Genomic DNA, 15,407 nt, shown 5'->3' on the forward strand with positions numbered 1-15,407 from the left:
GCAGTACTTAATGCAGCTGGTGGCCACACCAGATATTGACTGTTACATTTACCTTTGTTCAGGGACACATTATTCCATTTCTGTTAGTCACATGTCTGTGGAACTTGGTCAGTTTATGTCTCAGTTGTTGATCATTTTCAAGTTTGGAATTGTACACATAAATGTTGGTAATAATAATAATAATGTTTTTACAGTTGATTACAAGACAAAGAAAGTGACCAAAAGGCTCACAGTCTGAGTGCAAAATACTTTCATTGAAATGGAAGTTGTTGAATCTTGTTATGTTCGTACAAATATTTACACATGTTAATAAATGCATTTGACAGTGAGAGGATTTTTTTTTTTTTTTTAGTTATATGTTCCAAAGGTCTGCATCATATATGCTAAATGTGTTTATGTTAATTAACGGCCAATTACCATGAGACCAGCAGTTATTTGCTTGACAATCACTAGCTGACAAAATTTCATGACCACCACAGCCCTAAATAGGACTAAACCAAATCAAACTTGATTTAAAGTTCATTTGAAGTTTGATTTGATTCAGTCCTATTCTTTAAAAGTTACATCTCCTTCAAATGTTGATATTTGGTTGCTTTGATAACCAAACACAATTCAACATCACTAAATAGCATTACATTTGAAATCAACCAGAGCTTGAAAACCTAGGCCTATTGCAATGTCTAATTTTAGTTGAATTCTTGGTTGAATTGAAACAATAGCTGTTGCAAATGCTATATAGCCTAAATAAATACCATAATTGATGATATATGAGTGATAAAGTATGGTCACATTTAATTGGTTCTGTTAAACCTACCCTTTGGATTGACTTTGATAGCAACAGTGAATCAATTTAGCTTTTAAGTGGAGATCTCTCGACAATCTTTCTCAATCACAATAGCACATTGGTAATAGTCAGTGACAAATATCATAGCTAGGTAGAGCTGCGCTTAGTTAAAACTCTAGTTGGGAAACCAAAAGGTAGCTGTAGTTTGATCAATTCTCCAGTAGGACGTGCTACCTAGCATATAGTTTTTTTCTGATAGTGGATATAACGTTAAAGATCTGACGTTGTTTTAAAGGTACAAAGGTTTGTCTATGTTGAAATGTGGTTAGCATGATGACATAATCCTGTGGTAGAAATTTCCCGTTGATAACTTTTTCAAATCCACTGTAGATTCCACGTAGATTCCACGTCACAATATGTTGTCAAATTACATTGAATCAACATTTATTCAACCAGTTAAAATAGCCATAAACGGGCAAAAGTCATCACAGTAGTCTAATTTCCTGTTGAAAACCGCGTTACCCATTAAGCATTGCTTTCTATATCTATTTAGAGTTTTTGGGAATCTGTTTGTTTCCGGTGATTAATAGTCATTTAACGGTCAATGGTCCACGGTCAATATCAGCGGTCAGCGTTCATTCGGCGCAGTTTGTCAGGCAGGTTATCATCCGGCCACCCCCCACCCTTAGGCAAAGGGATTTGGACAGGAGTCGGATTTGGGGCCGGGATGGGGCTCAGGGCAGGGGGAAGTCTCCACTTCTCCTTCTCCCCAACTGAATGAGTCAGGGTGTCTCCAGTACCAGGACCCCCATCTAGTACCTTAAGCTGGAGCTTCTCCTCCACCTTTCCCTGGCCAAAGCCCCCAGGGATGGAGCTGGAGACCAGACGCTGGACCCCCAGGGGCAGACTCCCCTGGTCCCCCCTGCAAGAGGCCTTGTCCCCAGGCTGGGCTCCTCCAGTCTTCACCCTCGTTCGGAGGTCCTCCTTGTAAGAGCTCATATGCTGTAACTTGCTGGGCAGCCTCCCCATCGCTTGTTCCTGGGTAGCCTCTCCGTGGTCGGCAAAGTCCACTGACAGCATCCTCTCCCGGCGGCCCCGGCTCTGGCCCCCATTCCCCAGGGGAGGGGAGGTGGGGACGCCTGGTGGAGGGTTGGGGGAAGTCAGGGAGTTCTTCTCCTCGTGCTCCTTGATGCTGTAACGGGGAGTGTTGACCTCGAAGGTGTTGTGGAACTGGGAGTAGTCAACCCGGAAGAAGCCCTCCTCCAGGGACATGACAGGCAGGAAGCGGTGGCCCCACAACACCTCGTCCTCTGTGTAGGAGGTCCGTGCCTGACACGTCATACCTGGGACAAAGGGAGGAGGAGGGAGGGAGGGAAGGAGGGAGGGAGGAAGAGTAGATGGGGAAAACAGAGAACAGAGGGGAAGATAAGGAGAAAAACAGAGGTTAAAGAGAGTGAGAGGTGCATAGAAGACGAGGGGGAAAAGAAGTACACAGAGACAAGGGGAGGGAAAGACGAAGAGAGAAATAGAGGGAGAAGGAGAAGTGTCGGAGAACGACAGAGATAAAAAAGACAGGGAAAAGCTATAATTTCATCTAATATTTAAAGATAAATGTGATATTCTCTTAAATATTTGATTTGATTATACTGGGAATGGTAGTCCTCGTATTTCGCCTCAAAGGAATGGAGGAATATTTATTTATTGTTTTCAAAACAAACTACAAACAAGACTACAAAATATACATTATACAGATGAATTAAAGAGACAATCCGGGATTTGAAAAACAATGAAACCACTCTCAAAATAATAGATAGAGGTACAGTATGAATACAAGGACTGGCCATCTATTCATTAGATCAAAATGATCGTTTTAACCGTGTTTTGAGCATAGATTTTACATAGAAGTTTGAACCTATAAAGTGTTTGTTTACAATTATGTTGTTTACAAACAATGGAGAAAACAAGCTTATATTTTGGGTTCAGATGGGGTAGGCAGTTGAACTAAACCCATGAGGCATTTACTGTATATTCTTCCATCAATGGCTATATATCATTAATTTAAATATCCAGAAATGGATGTACCAATCCCAGAATGCCCCCTTAAAGAACAGATAGAATGAAAGGAAGAGTCAGCTTTTACCAGTGGTTTCCACGATGCCCTCCAGGATGACCACGATCTCAAACTCCTCGTTCATGAGCGAGCGCTGGGACAGGTCAAAGAAGGGACTCTTGGGATTGATCTCGTGGCAGATAGTCAGAGGGGACACCAGGAAGAGCTGGTCGGCCCCTGTCCCAAATCCTACGTCTAGCTCACACTGGTCCAGGGGTAGAAACTCCCCCTCCGGGGTCTGACGAGACTGGGGAAACAAATGTTTGTGGCACATGTTATGCCTGTAAGAGGGATGTTGTGTAAGAAACTGAACACTGCAATACTGTGATATGGTGGAAACTCAGTACTACTGTACAGGGATTCATCATTTTCCGAGAATCTACCATGTTTCAATAATTCATATTTATCCAGAGAGTCTCGGGAAACACCGGAAAAATCGGAATTGCCCATTTAAAGCCTTTAAAACCAAGATATGTTCACTATGCCAAGGTTCTCCCCACATAGTCCCACCTAGTCGGCTAGGCTGCGAAACTACAATATGTAGTGATTGCAGAGCAAATTAAAATGAGATTTAGTTATGATAGAGGAACTATCTTTGATCGCCAATGATATTGTTTTGAATATCCAAACAGGCAATTCATTATCATGTTCCTCAATTAATTCAGCACATTTCAGCAGTAGGCTATCCCAACACAGAGCACACTCAGGACGCACAAAGAGTAACCCGAGTATAGCATTGTCGAATCACACAAACATTGTAACGGCAGTCAAATGACAAAAGTCGTTAAGCTTGCTAGATAACCTCCTTCAACGATGACAGAAATCTCCTATATTTAGCAAAATCGAGTCAATGATTGTACAGATAGCAGATCAGCTCATGAATAACGGGAGACGAAGATTGCGAATAGTTTAAATGTCAAGGTATTATAACGGGTACCAACTCTGTTTAAAAAAAGATCAATTTCTACTCTCATACCATTTGTTGATCACACATTCTCTAACAAAGCTCAGCAAGTACGGGACGGCGCAGAGAAGCGGGGGAAATGTTATATAGGTATTTTGACATGCATAGGAGAGAGACAGGCTTTCATTAATGCGACCTTTTCTTGTGTTTCCAGTGGAATTGGCACTGCATAGGAAAATAGCCTGGGCTCTAGGACAGGAGGAGATACTATAGCATTTTCCCTCATGCCTCTGAACTGTTGACGGACTTCATGTCTGTGACAGTGACGCATAGTGAATTGTGCATAGACCTATCAAATGTGTAATTGTCTGAAGAGTCACAATGACAGCCCCGGGATCCCGATTACCCTTTTTTAATCCCTACTACTGTATATGCCTTACAGATCCTTTCAGATCTACGAGTAGCTAACATATAAAGAAGGGTCTAGAAGAGGGGGTAGGGGAAAGTGGCTAATTTTGGACTGAGTGTCTTATAAACCAAATTTTCAAAGTGCAAGACTGAATCAGATAAAGACCGATCCCCTTACTCCATTTCCTCTTCAGTGTAGCAATTACTAAGGACTTAAAACCAGCTCTGTACGCTGCATGAAGGAAGATAACTATTTTGGAAACCCAAAAATTAATCACTGTGGAAATAAAGACAATTGATTTCCGAAAATTACTTTACACGGCCCATTGTGCAAGCTTACAACTGACACATTTACTTTAGGCTTATAGCATTGGGTACTATAGTTCTCCCAAACTCTCCAGTAGCGTGCTCTAGCACAGAGAGCCTGGCCTCTTTGACGAGACTGCCGGGAGGACCACAGATGGCGAAACAGACTGCGACTCTTATTCACAGCGGTGTTGGGGACAGAAGGGTGCGACATTTCACAGGAAGGAGCCTGTAACCACGGTTCCCTCATCGCCTTGGCTTGGAGAAGCTGTTTTTTCCCCCTAGTATCTTCACATTTTAGTGCCAGGCACCTACGGTGCATTATTAAAATGTTCTACAGCCGTTGGAGGAGGCAGTGTGCAAGTTACATGTTTACGGTCAATGTTCCTGTTATGGTCCTGGGGTGAGCACTTAACCTGAACAACATGCGATGGTCGTACCCACTTTAAAAACATAAACCCTTCATAAGGCATATGATTCACAAATAAGTAATAGGCAAATGTCATGTCAATAACTGGTAATGTTTGCAGCTCCTACTCATTTCAACGACACCACGTGTGCCGGCTTTGTGAGAGTGAAAAGTTACGCTTCCAGTGTAGCAAGTTAAAAAAAAAAGTTTTATAAAAAAAAAAAAAGGAAATATATACATTTTTTATTTAACTAGACAAGTCAGTTCAGAACAAATTCTTATTTACAATGACGGCTTACCCGGGCAAACCCAGACAACGCTGGGCCAATTGTGCACCACCCTATGGGACTCCCAATCTCAGCTGGATGTGATTCAGCCTGGATTCGAACCAGGGACTGTAGTGATGCCTTTTGCACTGAGATGCAGTGCTTTAGACCGCTGCGCCACTCGGGAGCCCATCTATAGATGCTCTAGTGTAGCTCCTAAGGTTGACTATAAAGGGTGGCAAAAGGATTATACAGAATTTGGTCAAGCATCACATGTAAGGACATTTTATATAACCCATTATGTAATAGGATCTTGCTTATAAATGCTTTATAAACACTCAATAAAGCCTTGATAAGTTGTTTCATTCAATTTAAAGTGGGATCCAATGGTCTACTATACCGGAGAGACGTATGTTGAGAAGAGGGGGAGCGGAGCAGAAGAGCATGAGGTCAAAGAGAAGGATTGGTGTGTGAGAGAGAGGGGAGAGCAATAGACAACAATGAGAGACAGAACATTAGAGAGACAAGAGGGGAAGGAAAGAAAAAGGGAAGGCAAAGTCATGAGGGAGAGAATGTGAGTCAGAGATAAGAAAGAAATCAGGAGTGACGTGGGATTGAGAGTAGAGCTGTTACGGTGACCGTATTACCACTACACTGGGAGTAACAAGTCATGATGGCAGTCAAATTCCATGTGACCGTTTAGTCACGGTAATTAGGCTTCTCCAAGCTCTGATGCTGCTGATGGTCATTAGTAGCCTACAAAAATTGCTAACTGCCTGGTACTCAGCTTTCTATTGTTCCTCTAATCACTGTGGCATCAATGCAAATGTATTCGAAAATCTAATCAAACACTTCATGAGAACCCATAAGCTCATGAACATTTCTATAGGCTATGCAATTGTGTGAGAAAACAGAGTGCCGGCCTCTATTAAAAAGAGGAGGATCCCATCATCTTTCTATAGGCTCGGCCTACTTATTTATCAAATTTCCTAGTATTAAGCACATTTCTTCTCTTTACAACAGGAGTATAGCCTAATGAACCACGGGAAAAGCGTCCTCCATTCGCTATTTCAGTCCATAGATTACATGTATTTTTTCCCCTGCCCCTATTCCGACAGGTGCATGACAATGGTCCATTCTAAATCAAAACAAATTTCACACATATATTATTTACTATATGTAAAGACAAGATTAAATCAAGAATAGTCTCATGAGTGAGAATATTAGCCGATCACTTGTGAATTATATATTATCACCTGTGAATGATGCCCAGCTTGTGTGCAGTAAGGCAAGAAACGCATTTCAAATCATAGTCACGGTAATTGCATCTCATGTAGCCTAGACCATAGGCCTATATGTTTTGATAAGGTTTGTATCACAACTAAAGTGACCAAATAACTTCTTAACATTAAGCAAATTAATCAGCTTTACAACGGGTTTAGAGCCTAATTGGCATACATACACAGCACGCGAGTTTCAAGTTTGGGGAAGATAATTTTCCCCATAAAAATGCACCTTTATAATAAAAGCATTACATGCATAATTGCATTTGCGGTCACTTTTGAGAATGGTGTTTTCCCGCCAATGGAACATTCGTGCTTATAGCCTACTGCCACGTGCTCATTGCTGCGCTTACAATGTGAAGAAATAGCCTAATAGTTTATCAACATTTTAAGCTAAACTTTCTGATCTGTTGTGTCAGCCTCATTGCTTAAAAATGTTGTTTTACTTTGGGATCTGTCCCATTTCACAACTGTCCCAGACTATGTTTGGAATATTTATTTCTAACACAGAATAGAATATGTCAACTTTTGCACTATGGGGGATAGTAGGTTGACATAGGCTAGTGATTTTGCTGTTTGTTAGTCCTACTCATCTTGTTGGCTGATTAAAAGTAAATGTCTACAGTTCTTTCAGTTGTTCGGAATTGGATAAGGACGTATGCAGTTGTGTCACAGATGTGTCTGTCTTCACTTGTAGCCTGTGAGAAAGACCTGATCATGTGACGGAGAGCCATTTGAGTGAGAGGTGCTTTGGAGCATGCAGCTGGGAGAAGGGAATATAATTATTATATTCAGCCCAAGGGCACAACGGCCACTGGCCGCAAATGGGGTGTATTTTTTTAGGGGGCATTACGGCCACACAAAGGGGATGCCGCCAGGAAATTCTAGGCATTGTCAAGTGCTTGTCAAATTGTGAATGAGAGACTGTATAAATACACAGGGGATAATGGGGAAGAAGGGTGACACCTGGAGGGGGGAGGAGACAATCACAAAGACAGGTGAAACAGATCAGGGTGTGACGCTATCAAGTGCATGACAGCTTGTGAATGAGTGACTGATAAAGTGTGTACAGCCTGCACGAAATAAACAAAGCAGAGCTCACGCCTTCCGTGCAACTTTTTTCCAAAGAAATGCAGCCTCAGAATGTATTAAAATCAAAACATATAGCCCGACATTTATATCACAACTAAAGTTACATAAATAACTCTAAATTAAGCATATAGGTGTACCTGTTTCTTTGTTAACTGCTCAACAGAGAATAGCCGCATGTGCGCGCTGTTCAATTGTATTGTTCATACTATAAAATAATGTCAAATAATGCCACGGAATTCTAAGAAAATCCTTTCTTCTAAATGTAGTGTAACCCACAGCCATATGGCATAGCCAGATCAAGGCCTAACATAAGGACAAAACAGAGTATGCTATTTTGTTCTTCTGAAATAGACTACGTGTTCTAAAATTAAAATAAAAACGTATTGTGATGGTGTAGGCTATATACATGGATTTATTAGACTTTTTTAAAATGTAGATGTTTCAAAGGTCTGCACCAGTGGCTTGTAGGCTATGCGTGGAAGACAGGAGATGCTAAATGTGTTTATGTTCATTAACGGTCAGTTACCATGAGACCGGCAGTTATTTGCTTGACAATCACCGGCTGATGAAATTTCATGACCACCACAGCCCTAATTGAGAGAGGGCAAAAAGTGAGAGACAAAAGAAGACGTATGCAAAGCCACACTCTTCATAAGTCTTCCCTCTTCAAGGAAAATCCATCCTATAAAGCAACCTCTTTTGGTTACTCTACCACCAACTGAATTTTGATCTGCCAGGAGTACCCCAGAAGTACCCCCTCATGTGCATTTTACCAGTAGGCCTACGGTCTCACGAGTCTTATCAAGTACCCCCAGAGGTCCCTCCAAGGATTCCCGGAAGTAACTACTAAAAAGATGAGGGAAAACCAGACAGCTGTGGCCCTCAGATCCCTATTATACCTGTGCCATTATCATAGCAGGGAATCCAATTCAATATTTTGTTATTTCGACATTCTCAGCCATGCTTCCCATGGCTTTTCACTCCCCTACACCAGAGGGGCATTCTTTAATGGCTGTCAGTTGATCAGTTCTGTCACGGCCGTCGTCGGAAGGAGACCAAGGTGCAGCGTGGTGGGCGTCCATTTTATTTTATTATTGTAAATGTCGCCAACAAAACAAGAAACGAAGAAACAACCGTGAAGCTTAACAGGGCTATAGTGCCACTAACAAAGATAACTACCCACAAAAACCAAAGGAAAAAAGGCTGCCTAAGTATGATTCCCAATCAGAGACAACGATAGACAGCTGTCCCTGATTGAGAACCATACCCGGCCAAAACATAGAAATACAAAACATAGAAAGAAAGAAACTAGAATGCCCACACACAGTGAACAAAATTATTGCTGTATCTTCTCTGTAATGTGACCATTTATGGTGCGTTTATGGTCATAACAGGGTTTGAATGCACCTCACAGAGATGATGCGTAGTGATCTGTGACCTCCACCTCAACACTGTATATTTGAGCCCCTCTGTCACGTATACTCCCTTTCCAGCCTCTAGGTCATCAGGCTGCTGATTATTTCGCACACCAGCGCCTCATGACACTCACCTGGACTCCATCACCTCCTTGATTATCTTCCCTATATCTGTCACTCCCCTTGGTTCTTTCCTCAGGTGTTATTGACTCTGTTTTCATGTCGGTGCGTTGTTTGTTTTACGTGTTTCCTGTTTCATTTATTTATAAAAAAAACTCATTCCCTGAACTTGCTTCCCGACTCAGTGCACACGTTACACCCTGTAGATATTGTACCTCTCTAACAGTGAGTATAAACATCTTACAGGTTATGGCAAGCTGACATTGTATGTGATCTCCAATCAAAATATATTGTCTTGAGTGCCATGGTGGAAATGAATGTGGCCTTGGACAAGAACTTGCATCAGAGTCCATGCTTCAGACAAATCTAAAAAAAAAGTTTACATATCCTAAAGTTTAATCCAACTGAGTTTGAGTCAACTTGAAAGCACAAAAACAGTAAGCAGGTGATTCTGCTTACTGTTTTTGGTGTGTGTGTGTGTGTGTGTGTGTGTGTGTGTGTGTACATGTGTACGTGTGTCCATATGTCCCAGTCGGTCATCCCATCCCGCTAACACTCTAGCCAGGCCTCTGCTGTTGCTCTCTCCCCATAGTCCCATTAGTGCTAATTCAAAATGTATCCATCTCTCTCTCTCTCTCTCTCTGTCCTTCTCTTTGTCCCTCTATTCCTCCTGTGTTGAGGGCAACAACCAATGTGGCAAGTCACAATAGCATAAGCTTCTCACCCCACTGAGAAGTGCCTTTGTTAACTCCTGTTTTTCATATACACTGCTCAAAAAAATAAAGGGAACACTTAAACAACACAATGTAACTCCAAGTCAATCACACTTCTGTGAAATCAAACTGTCCACTTAGGAAGCAACACTGATTGACAATAAATTTCACATGCTGTTGTGCAAATGGAATAGACAACAGGTGGAAATTATAGGCAATTAGCAAGACACCCCCAAAAAAGGAGTGATTCTGCAGGTGGTGATCACAGACCACTTCTCAGTTCCTATGCTTCCTGGCTGATGTTTTGGTCACTTTTGAATGCTGGCGGTGCTCTCACTCTAGTGGTAGCATGAGACGGAGTTTACAACCCACACAAGAGGCTCAGGTAGTGCAGTTCATCCAGGATGGCACATCAATGCGAGCTGTGGCAAAAAGGTTTGCTGTGTCTGTCAGCGTAGTGTCCAGAGCATGGAGGCGCTACCAGGAGACAGGCCAGTACATCAGGAGACGTGGAGGAGGCCGTAGGAGGGCAACAACCCAGCAGCAGGACCGCTACCTCCGCCTTTGTGCAAGGAGGTGCACTGCCAGCGCCCTGCAAAATGACCTCCAGCAGGCCACAAATGTGCATGTGTCTGCTCAAACGGTCAGAAACAGACTCCATGAGGGTGGTATGAGGGCCCGACGTCCACAGGTGGGGGTTGTGCTTACAGCCCAACACCGTGCAGGACGTTTGGCATTTGCCAGAGAACACCAAGATTGGCAAATTCGCCACTGGCGCCCTGTGCTCTTCACAGATGAAAGCAGGTTCACACTGAGCACATGAGCACATGTGACAGACGTGACAGAGTCTGGAGACGCCGTGGAGAACGTTCTGCTGCCTGCAACATCCTCCAGCATGACCGGTTTGGCGATGGGTCAATCATGGTGTGGTGTGGCATTTCTTTGTGGGGCCGCACAGCCCTCCATGTGCTCGCCAGAGGTAGCCTGACTGCCAATAGGTACCGAGATGAGATCCTCAGACCCCTTGTGAGACCATATGCTGACACATGCACATTTGTGGCCTGCTGGTGGTCATTTTGCAGGGCTCTGGCAGTGCACCTCCTTGCACAAAGGCGGAGGTAGCGGTCCTGCTGCTGGGTTGTTGCCCTCCTACGGCCTCCTCCACGTCTCCTGATGTACTGGCCTGTCTCCTGGTAGCGCCTCCATGCTCTGGACACTACGCTGACAGACACAGCAAACCTTTTTGCCACAGCTCGCATTGATGTGCCATCCTGGATGAACTGCACTACCTGAGCCTCTTGTGTGGGTTGTAGACTCCGTCTCATGCTACCACTAGAGTGAGAGCACCGCCAGCATTCAAAAGTGACCAAAACATCAGCCAGGAAGCATAGGAACTGAGAAGTGGTCTGTGATCACCACCTGCAGAATCACTCCTTTTTTGGGGGTGTCTTGCTAATTGCCTATAATTTCCACCTGTTGTCTATTCCATTTGCACAACAGCATGTGAAATTTATTGTCAATCAGTGTTGCTTCCGAAGTGGACAGTTTGATTTCACAGAAGTGTGATTGACTTGGAGTTACATTGTGTTGTTTAAGTGTTCCCTTTATTTTTTTGAGCAGTGTATATATATATATATATATATATTTTCTTTGCTTTGGGAGTAGATTAGATTTAATATTGCAGATTGTGGGTTCTATCAATGTAATTGTTTGCATACTTTTCAATCCCCCATATATGCAGTATATATTTGTTCTAATTTTAAAAATATATATATTTTCCCTTATTATTTTCCCCTAACCTTACCTCCCCTCCCCTAATTGGAGTAAACTAATGGACAACAATACTTAAGCTTCTACTTCCAGCTTATACAGTTATTACTTTTCTTTTTTTTCTTCTCATCCCACCCTTCAGCTACCCTCAACCCCTCCCATATGTCTCTAAAAACCATCCAGTCTTGTCTTCTGCAAATATTTTCAACTGTGCTGTGACATTTCAAAAAAGTTCTGTACCTTTTAATTCTCATAGTTTCCACATATTCTAAATGAAAGATGAACACCTTTACTAAAAGTACTATTACAGTGCGTTCGGAAAGTATTCAGACCCCTTGACTTTTTCCACATTTTGTTACGTTACAGCCTAATTCTATAAATGATTCAATCGTTTTTTCCCCTCATCAATCTACACACAATACCCCATAATGACAAAGCAAAAAGAAATATGTACAAAAATTTGCAAATTTATTGAAACAAAAAAACTGAAATATCACATTTACATAGGTATTCAGACCCCAAACTCCAAGCAGGTTGTCATGTGCCTTTTACTGAGGAGCGGCTTCTGTCTGGCCACTCTACCATAAAGGCCTGATTAGTGGAGTGATACAGAGATGGTTGTCCTTCTGGAAGTTTCTCCCATTTCCACAGAGGAACTCTGGAGCTCAGTCAGAATGACCATTGGGTTCTTGGTCACCTCCCAATGCCCTTTTTTCATTTACATTTTTTTTATTTAACCTTTATTTATTTTCTTCCCCAATTGCTCAGTTTGGGAGGGCAGCCAGCTCAAGAAATAGTCTTGGTGGTTCCAAACTTCTTCCATTTAAGAATGATGGAGGCCACTGTGTTCTTGGGGACCAGACATTTTTTGGTACCCTTCCCCAGATCTGTGCCTCAACACAATCCTGTCTCGAATTCCTTCGACCTCATGGCTTGGTTTTTACTCTGACTTGCACTGTCAACTGTGGGACCTTATATAGACAGGTGTGTGCCTTTCCAAATCATGTCCAATCAATTGAATTTACCACAGGTGGACTCCAATCAAGTTGTAGATACATCTCAAGGATGATCAATGGAAACAGGATAAACCATTAGCTCAATGTTGAGTCTCATAGCAAAGGGTCTGAATATCTATGTAAGTAAGGTATTTCTGTTTTTTATTTTCAATAAATTAGCAAACATTTCTATAAACCTGTTTTTATATTGTCATTGTGTGTAGATTGATGAGGAAAAATCAATATTTAATACATTTTTGAATAAGGCTGTAACGTAACAAAATGTAGAACAATTCAAGGGGTCTGAATACTTTCCGAATGCACTGTATATTATTGATCGACTGACCATGGCTTTTCAAGTCACCCAGCACTGCAAAAAAAGAAACATACACACGTTTTTCCCAACTGTCAATCTTTTTTCACTTCATCTTTCATTGTCTCACTCTCTTTTTGAATACTGTTTGAATACATTCAGTAATCACTGATCTGTATATGACAGGACAAGAGAAAGCAAGGTTCCAGCCTACTGCTTTCATCAATCCTACCCAATCAGGAAGCTTCAGGGAAGGGAGGATAGATTTTTTTTCATGATGATTTTTTAAATGACTCAAAGAGACATTTCCATCATGAGAGGTGCGTGTACTGTAGTACTACTCCCTGTTTGTATTACATGGATCAAGCTGCCTCAAAAGTGCTACTATATACTGTACTAAACAAATATAATGTATTTGTGCTAGAGGGAGTTAGACACTCACCTTTGCACCCCAGAATCATAGGATTCCTTCTATCCTAAAGTATATGAAGATACTTCCAAGATTTGGTTTGATTCAAAATGTAATTAAAGCTCCAGGACCATTCATTAAAAGTCAATGACTAGTATCCATTTCAATATGTACTGGGTTGTCTGAGACTTTATGCACCAGTATATCATTTAATCTTTCCTGTCAGGCTATCCAATTTGTTTCATAGCCTAAATGTGCCGGGCAAATCATGCATGTCAAATACAAGAGAGGTGAAAGTACATGGTGGTGTGTGTGTGTGTGTGTGTGTGTGTGTGTGTGTGTGTGTGTGTGTGTGTGTGTGTGTGTGTGTGTGTGTGTGTGTGTGTGTGTGTGTGTGTGTGTGTGTGTGTGTGTGTGTGTGTGTGTCAGAGCGAAAATATCCAAGTCTTCTTATAGTCCTCTTGATTTTCTCACACTTTATGGTTGCCATGTTGCCATATATTATATGGCTGCGTAGATAGGATTCATGGTACGTTTTTTATTCATACAGTACATACTTTCCTAACCCAAACAATCTACAAGAGCAGAGTATTTTTTTATCTACCAGTTGGTGCTGAAATGGAGACAAATATGCATAGATGGCTTTTTTTCATTGATACCTATATTCTAAACCTGATCTCTTGACGTATTCGATTGAGTCTGTCGACAAATTTCTAATTAAAAGGTACACCATATTTCAAGGGAGGCCTTAAGATAAATGTACTGAAAACCGCATTGAATGAAAACTCCACAAGAAAATCTGTTGGCCAGCAAGTAGGAGGGTTTTCAGCAGTTGAATGAAATTTATTCAGAGCACGCAAGGTAGCCACACCTGCAAAGCCCGTTACGCACCTTCATAAGGTAAGTCTGAATACTAACAACTGAAAAGTGCGTAGGAAAGTCGAAATTTCCTCAATTGGAATCAGTCCCAAAATGAACAGCAGGTGAATTGCACGCTATTCTCATGCTTAAAAGATCAAGGTTAGAATATGCATAGAGAGAAAAGTGCATAAAAAGGAAATTACCTTCCTTTTTCACGTGCTTAACTCAGGTTGGAATCGGGGCCCATGTGAATAGGGACTTAACACATAGTGTTTTTGCATTAGTGTTTATCCACCTATTTACCCACAGTGCTGAGGGTTTACAGTGCCTTGCAAAAGTATTCATAACCGTTGAATTTCTTCCCATTTATTGTGTTACAACATGGGATTAAAATTGACTTAATTTAAAATACTCTGTATTGTCAAAGTGGAAGAATTATTTATATATATATATATATATTTTTTTTTTTTTTTAAAGATTAATAAAAATTAAATAACTAAAATATCTAGATATTCAGCTACCTGAGTCAATACATGTAAGTCTCTAAAAGCTTTATACACCTGGATTGTGCAATATTAGCTCATTATTCTTTTCATAATTCTTCAAACTCTGTCAAGATGTTGGGGATCATGGTTAGACAGCAATATTCAAGTCTTGCCATAGATTTTCAAGCAGAGTTACGTCAAAACAGAAACATTCACTGTCTTCTTTGTAAGCAACTCCAGTGTATATTTGGCCTTGTGTTATTGTCCTCCATAAAGGTGAATTCCTCTCCCAGTGTCTGTTGGAAAGCAGACTGAAGCAGGTTTTCCTCTAAGATTTTGCCTGTGCTTAGCTCCAGCCCGTTTCTTTATTTCTTTTTATCCTGAAAAACTTCCCAGTGTTTGCCGATGTCAAGCATACCCATCCTGTGAAACGTGGGAGTGGGCGGATTTCCTTGTCCTTCTCGCAAGCCGTGATTTTGGGCAGCTCCATGGTAGGAAATGTGACTGTTCCTGGTGCAAAAACAATGTCTTATCCTGGAGCTTGAGTAAATTACATTACTAAGCTGCTCCTGAATGTTCTACGCCAGGTCATGGAAACCGATTCTATCGTACTCCTTGTGGGTTTTAATGACATTATGAAGAGCTGATTGATTCTCTGCTAGACACTAATAAAAGACCCATCATATCTGGCCCTGTGCCCTCTCTGAATTATGGCATTGAACACTTTAGTAGGATTCTGGCTACGTGATTATTTCAGCTCAATG

General features: G+C 41.5%; 1 protein-coding gene across 1 annotated transcript in view; it reads right to left on the reverse strand.

Moving 5' to 3' along the window:
* Window positions 1-1,405: 1,405 nt before the first annotated feature.
* Window positions 1,406-15,407, reverse strand: part of kcnj19b (potassium inwardly rectifying channel subfamily J member 19b) — a 30,382-nt gene continuing 16,380 nt past the window's right edge. Inside the window, exons 2-3 of the mRNA XM_038990737.1 lie at window positions 2,925-3,141; window positions 1,406-2,127 (exon numbers count right to left, since the gene is read on the reverse strand). Of these exons, the coding sequence (XP_038846665.1) occupies window positions 1,406-2,127; window positions 2,925-3,141 (939 nt within the window). The remainder of the gene's footprint in view (window positions 2,128-2,924; window positions 3,142-15,407) is intronic.

This window comes from Salvelinus namaycush, chromosome 4 (genome assembly GCF_016432855.1).
Source record: "Salvelinus namaycush isolate Seneca chromosome 4, SaNama_1.0, whole genome shotgun sequence".
NCBI classification, from domain to species: Eukaryota; Metazoa; Chordata; class Actinopteri; order Salmoniformes; family Salmonidae; genus Salvelinus; species Salvelinus namaycush.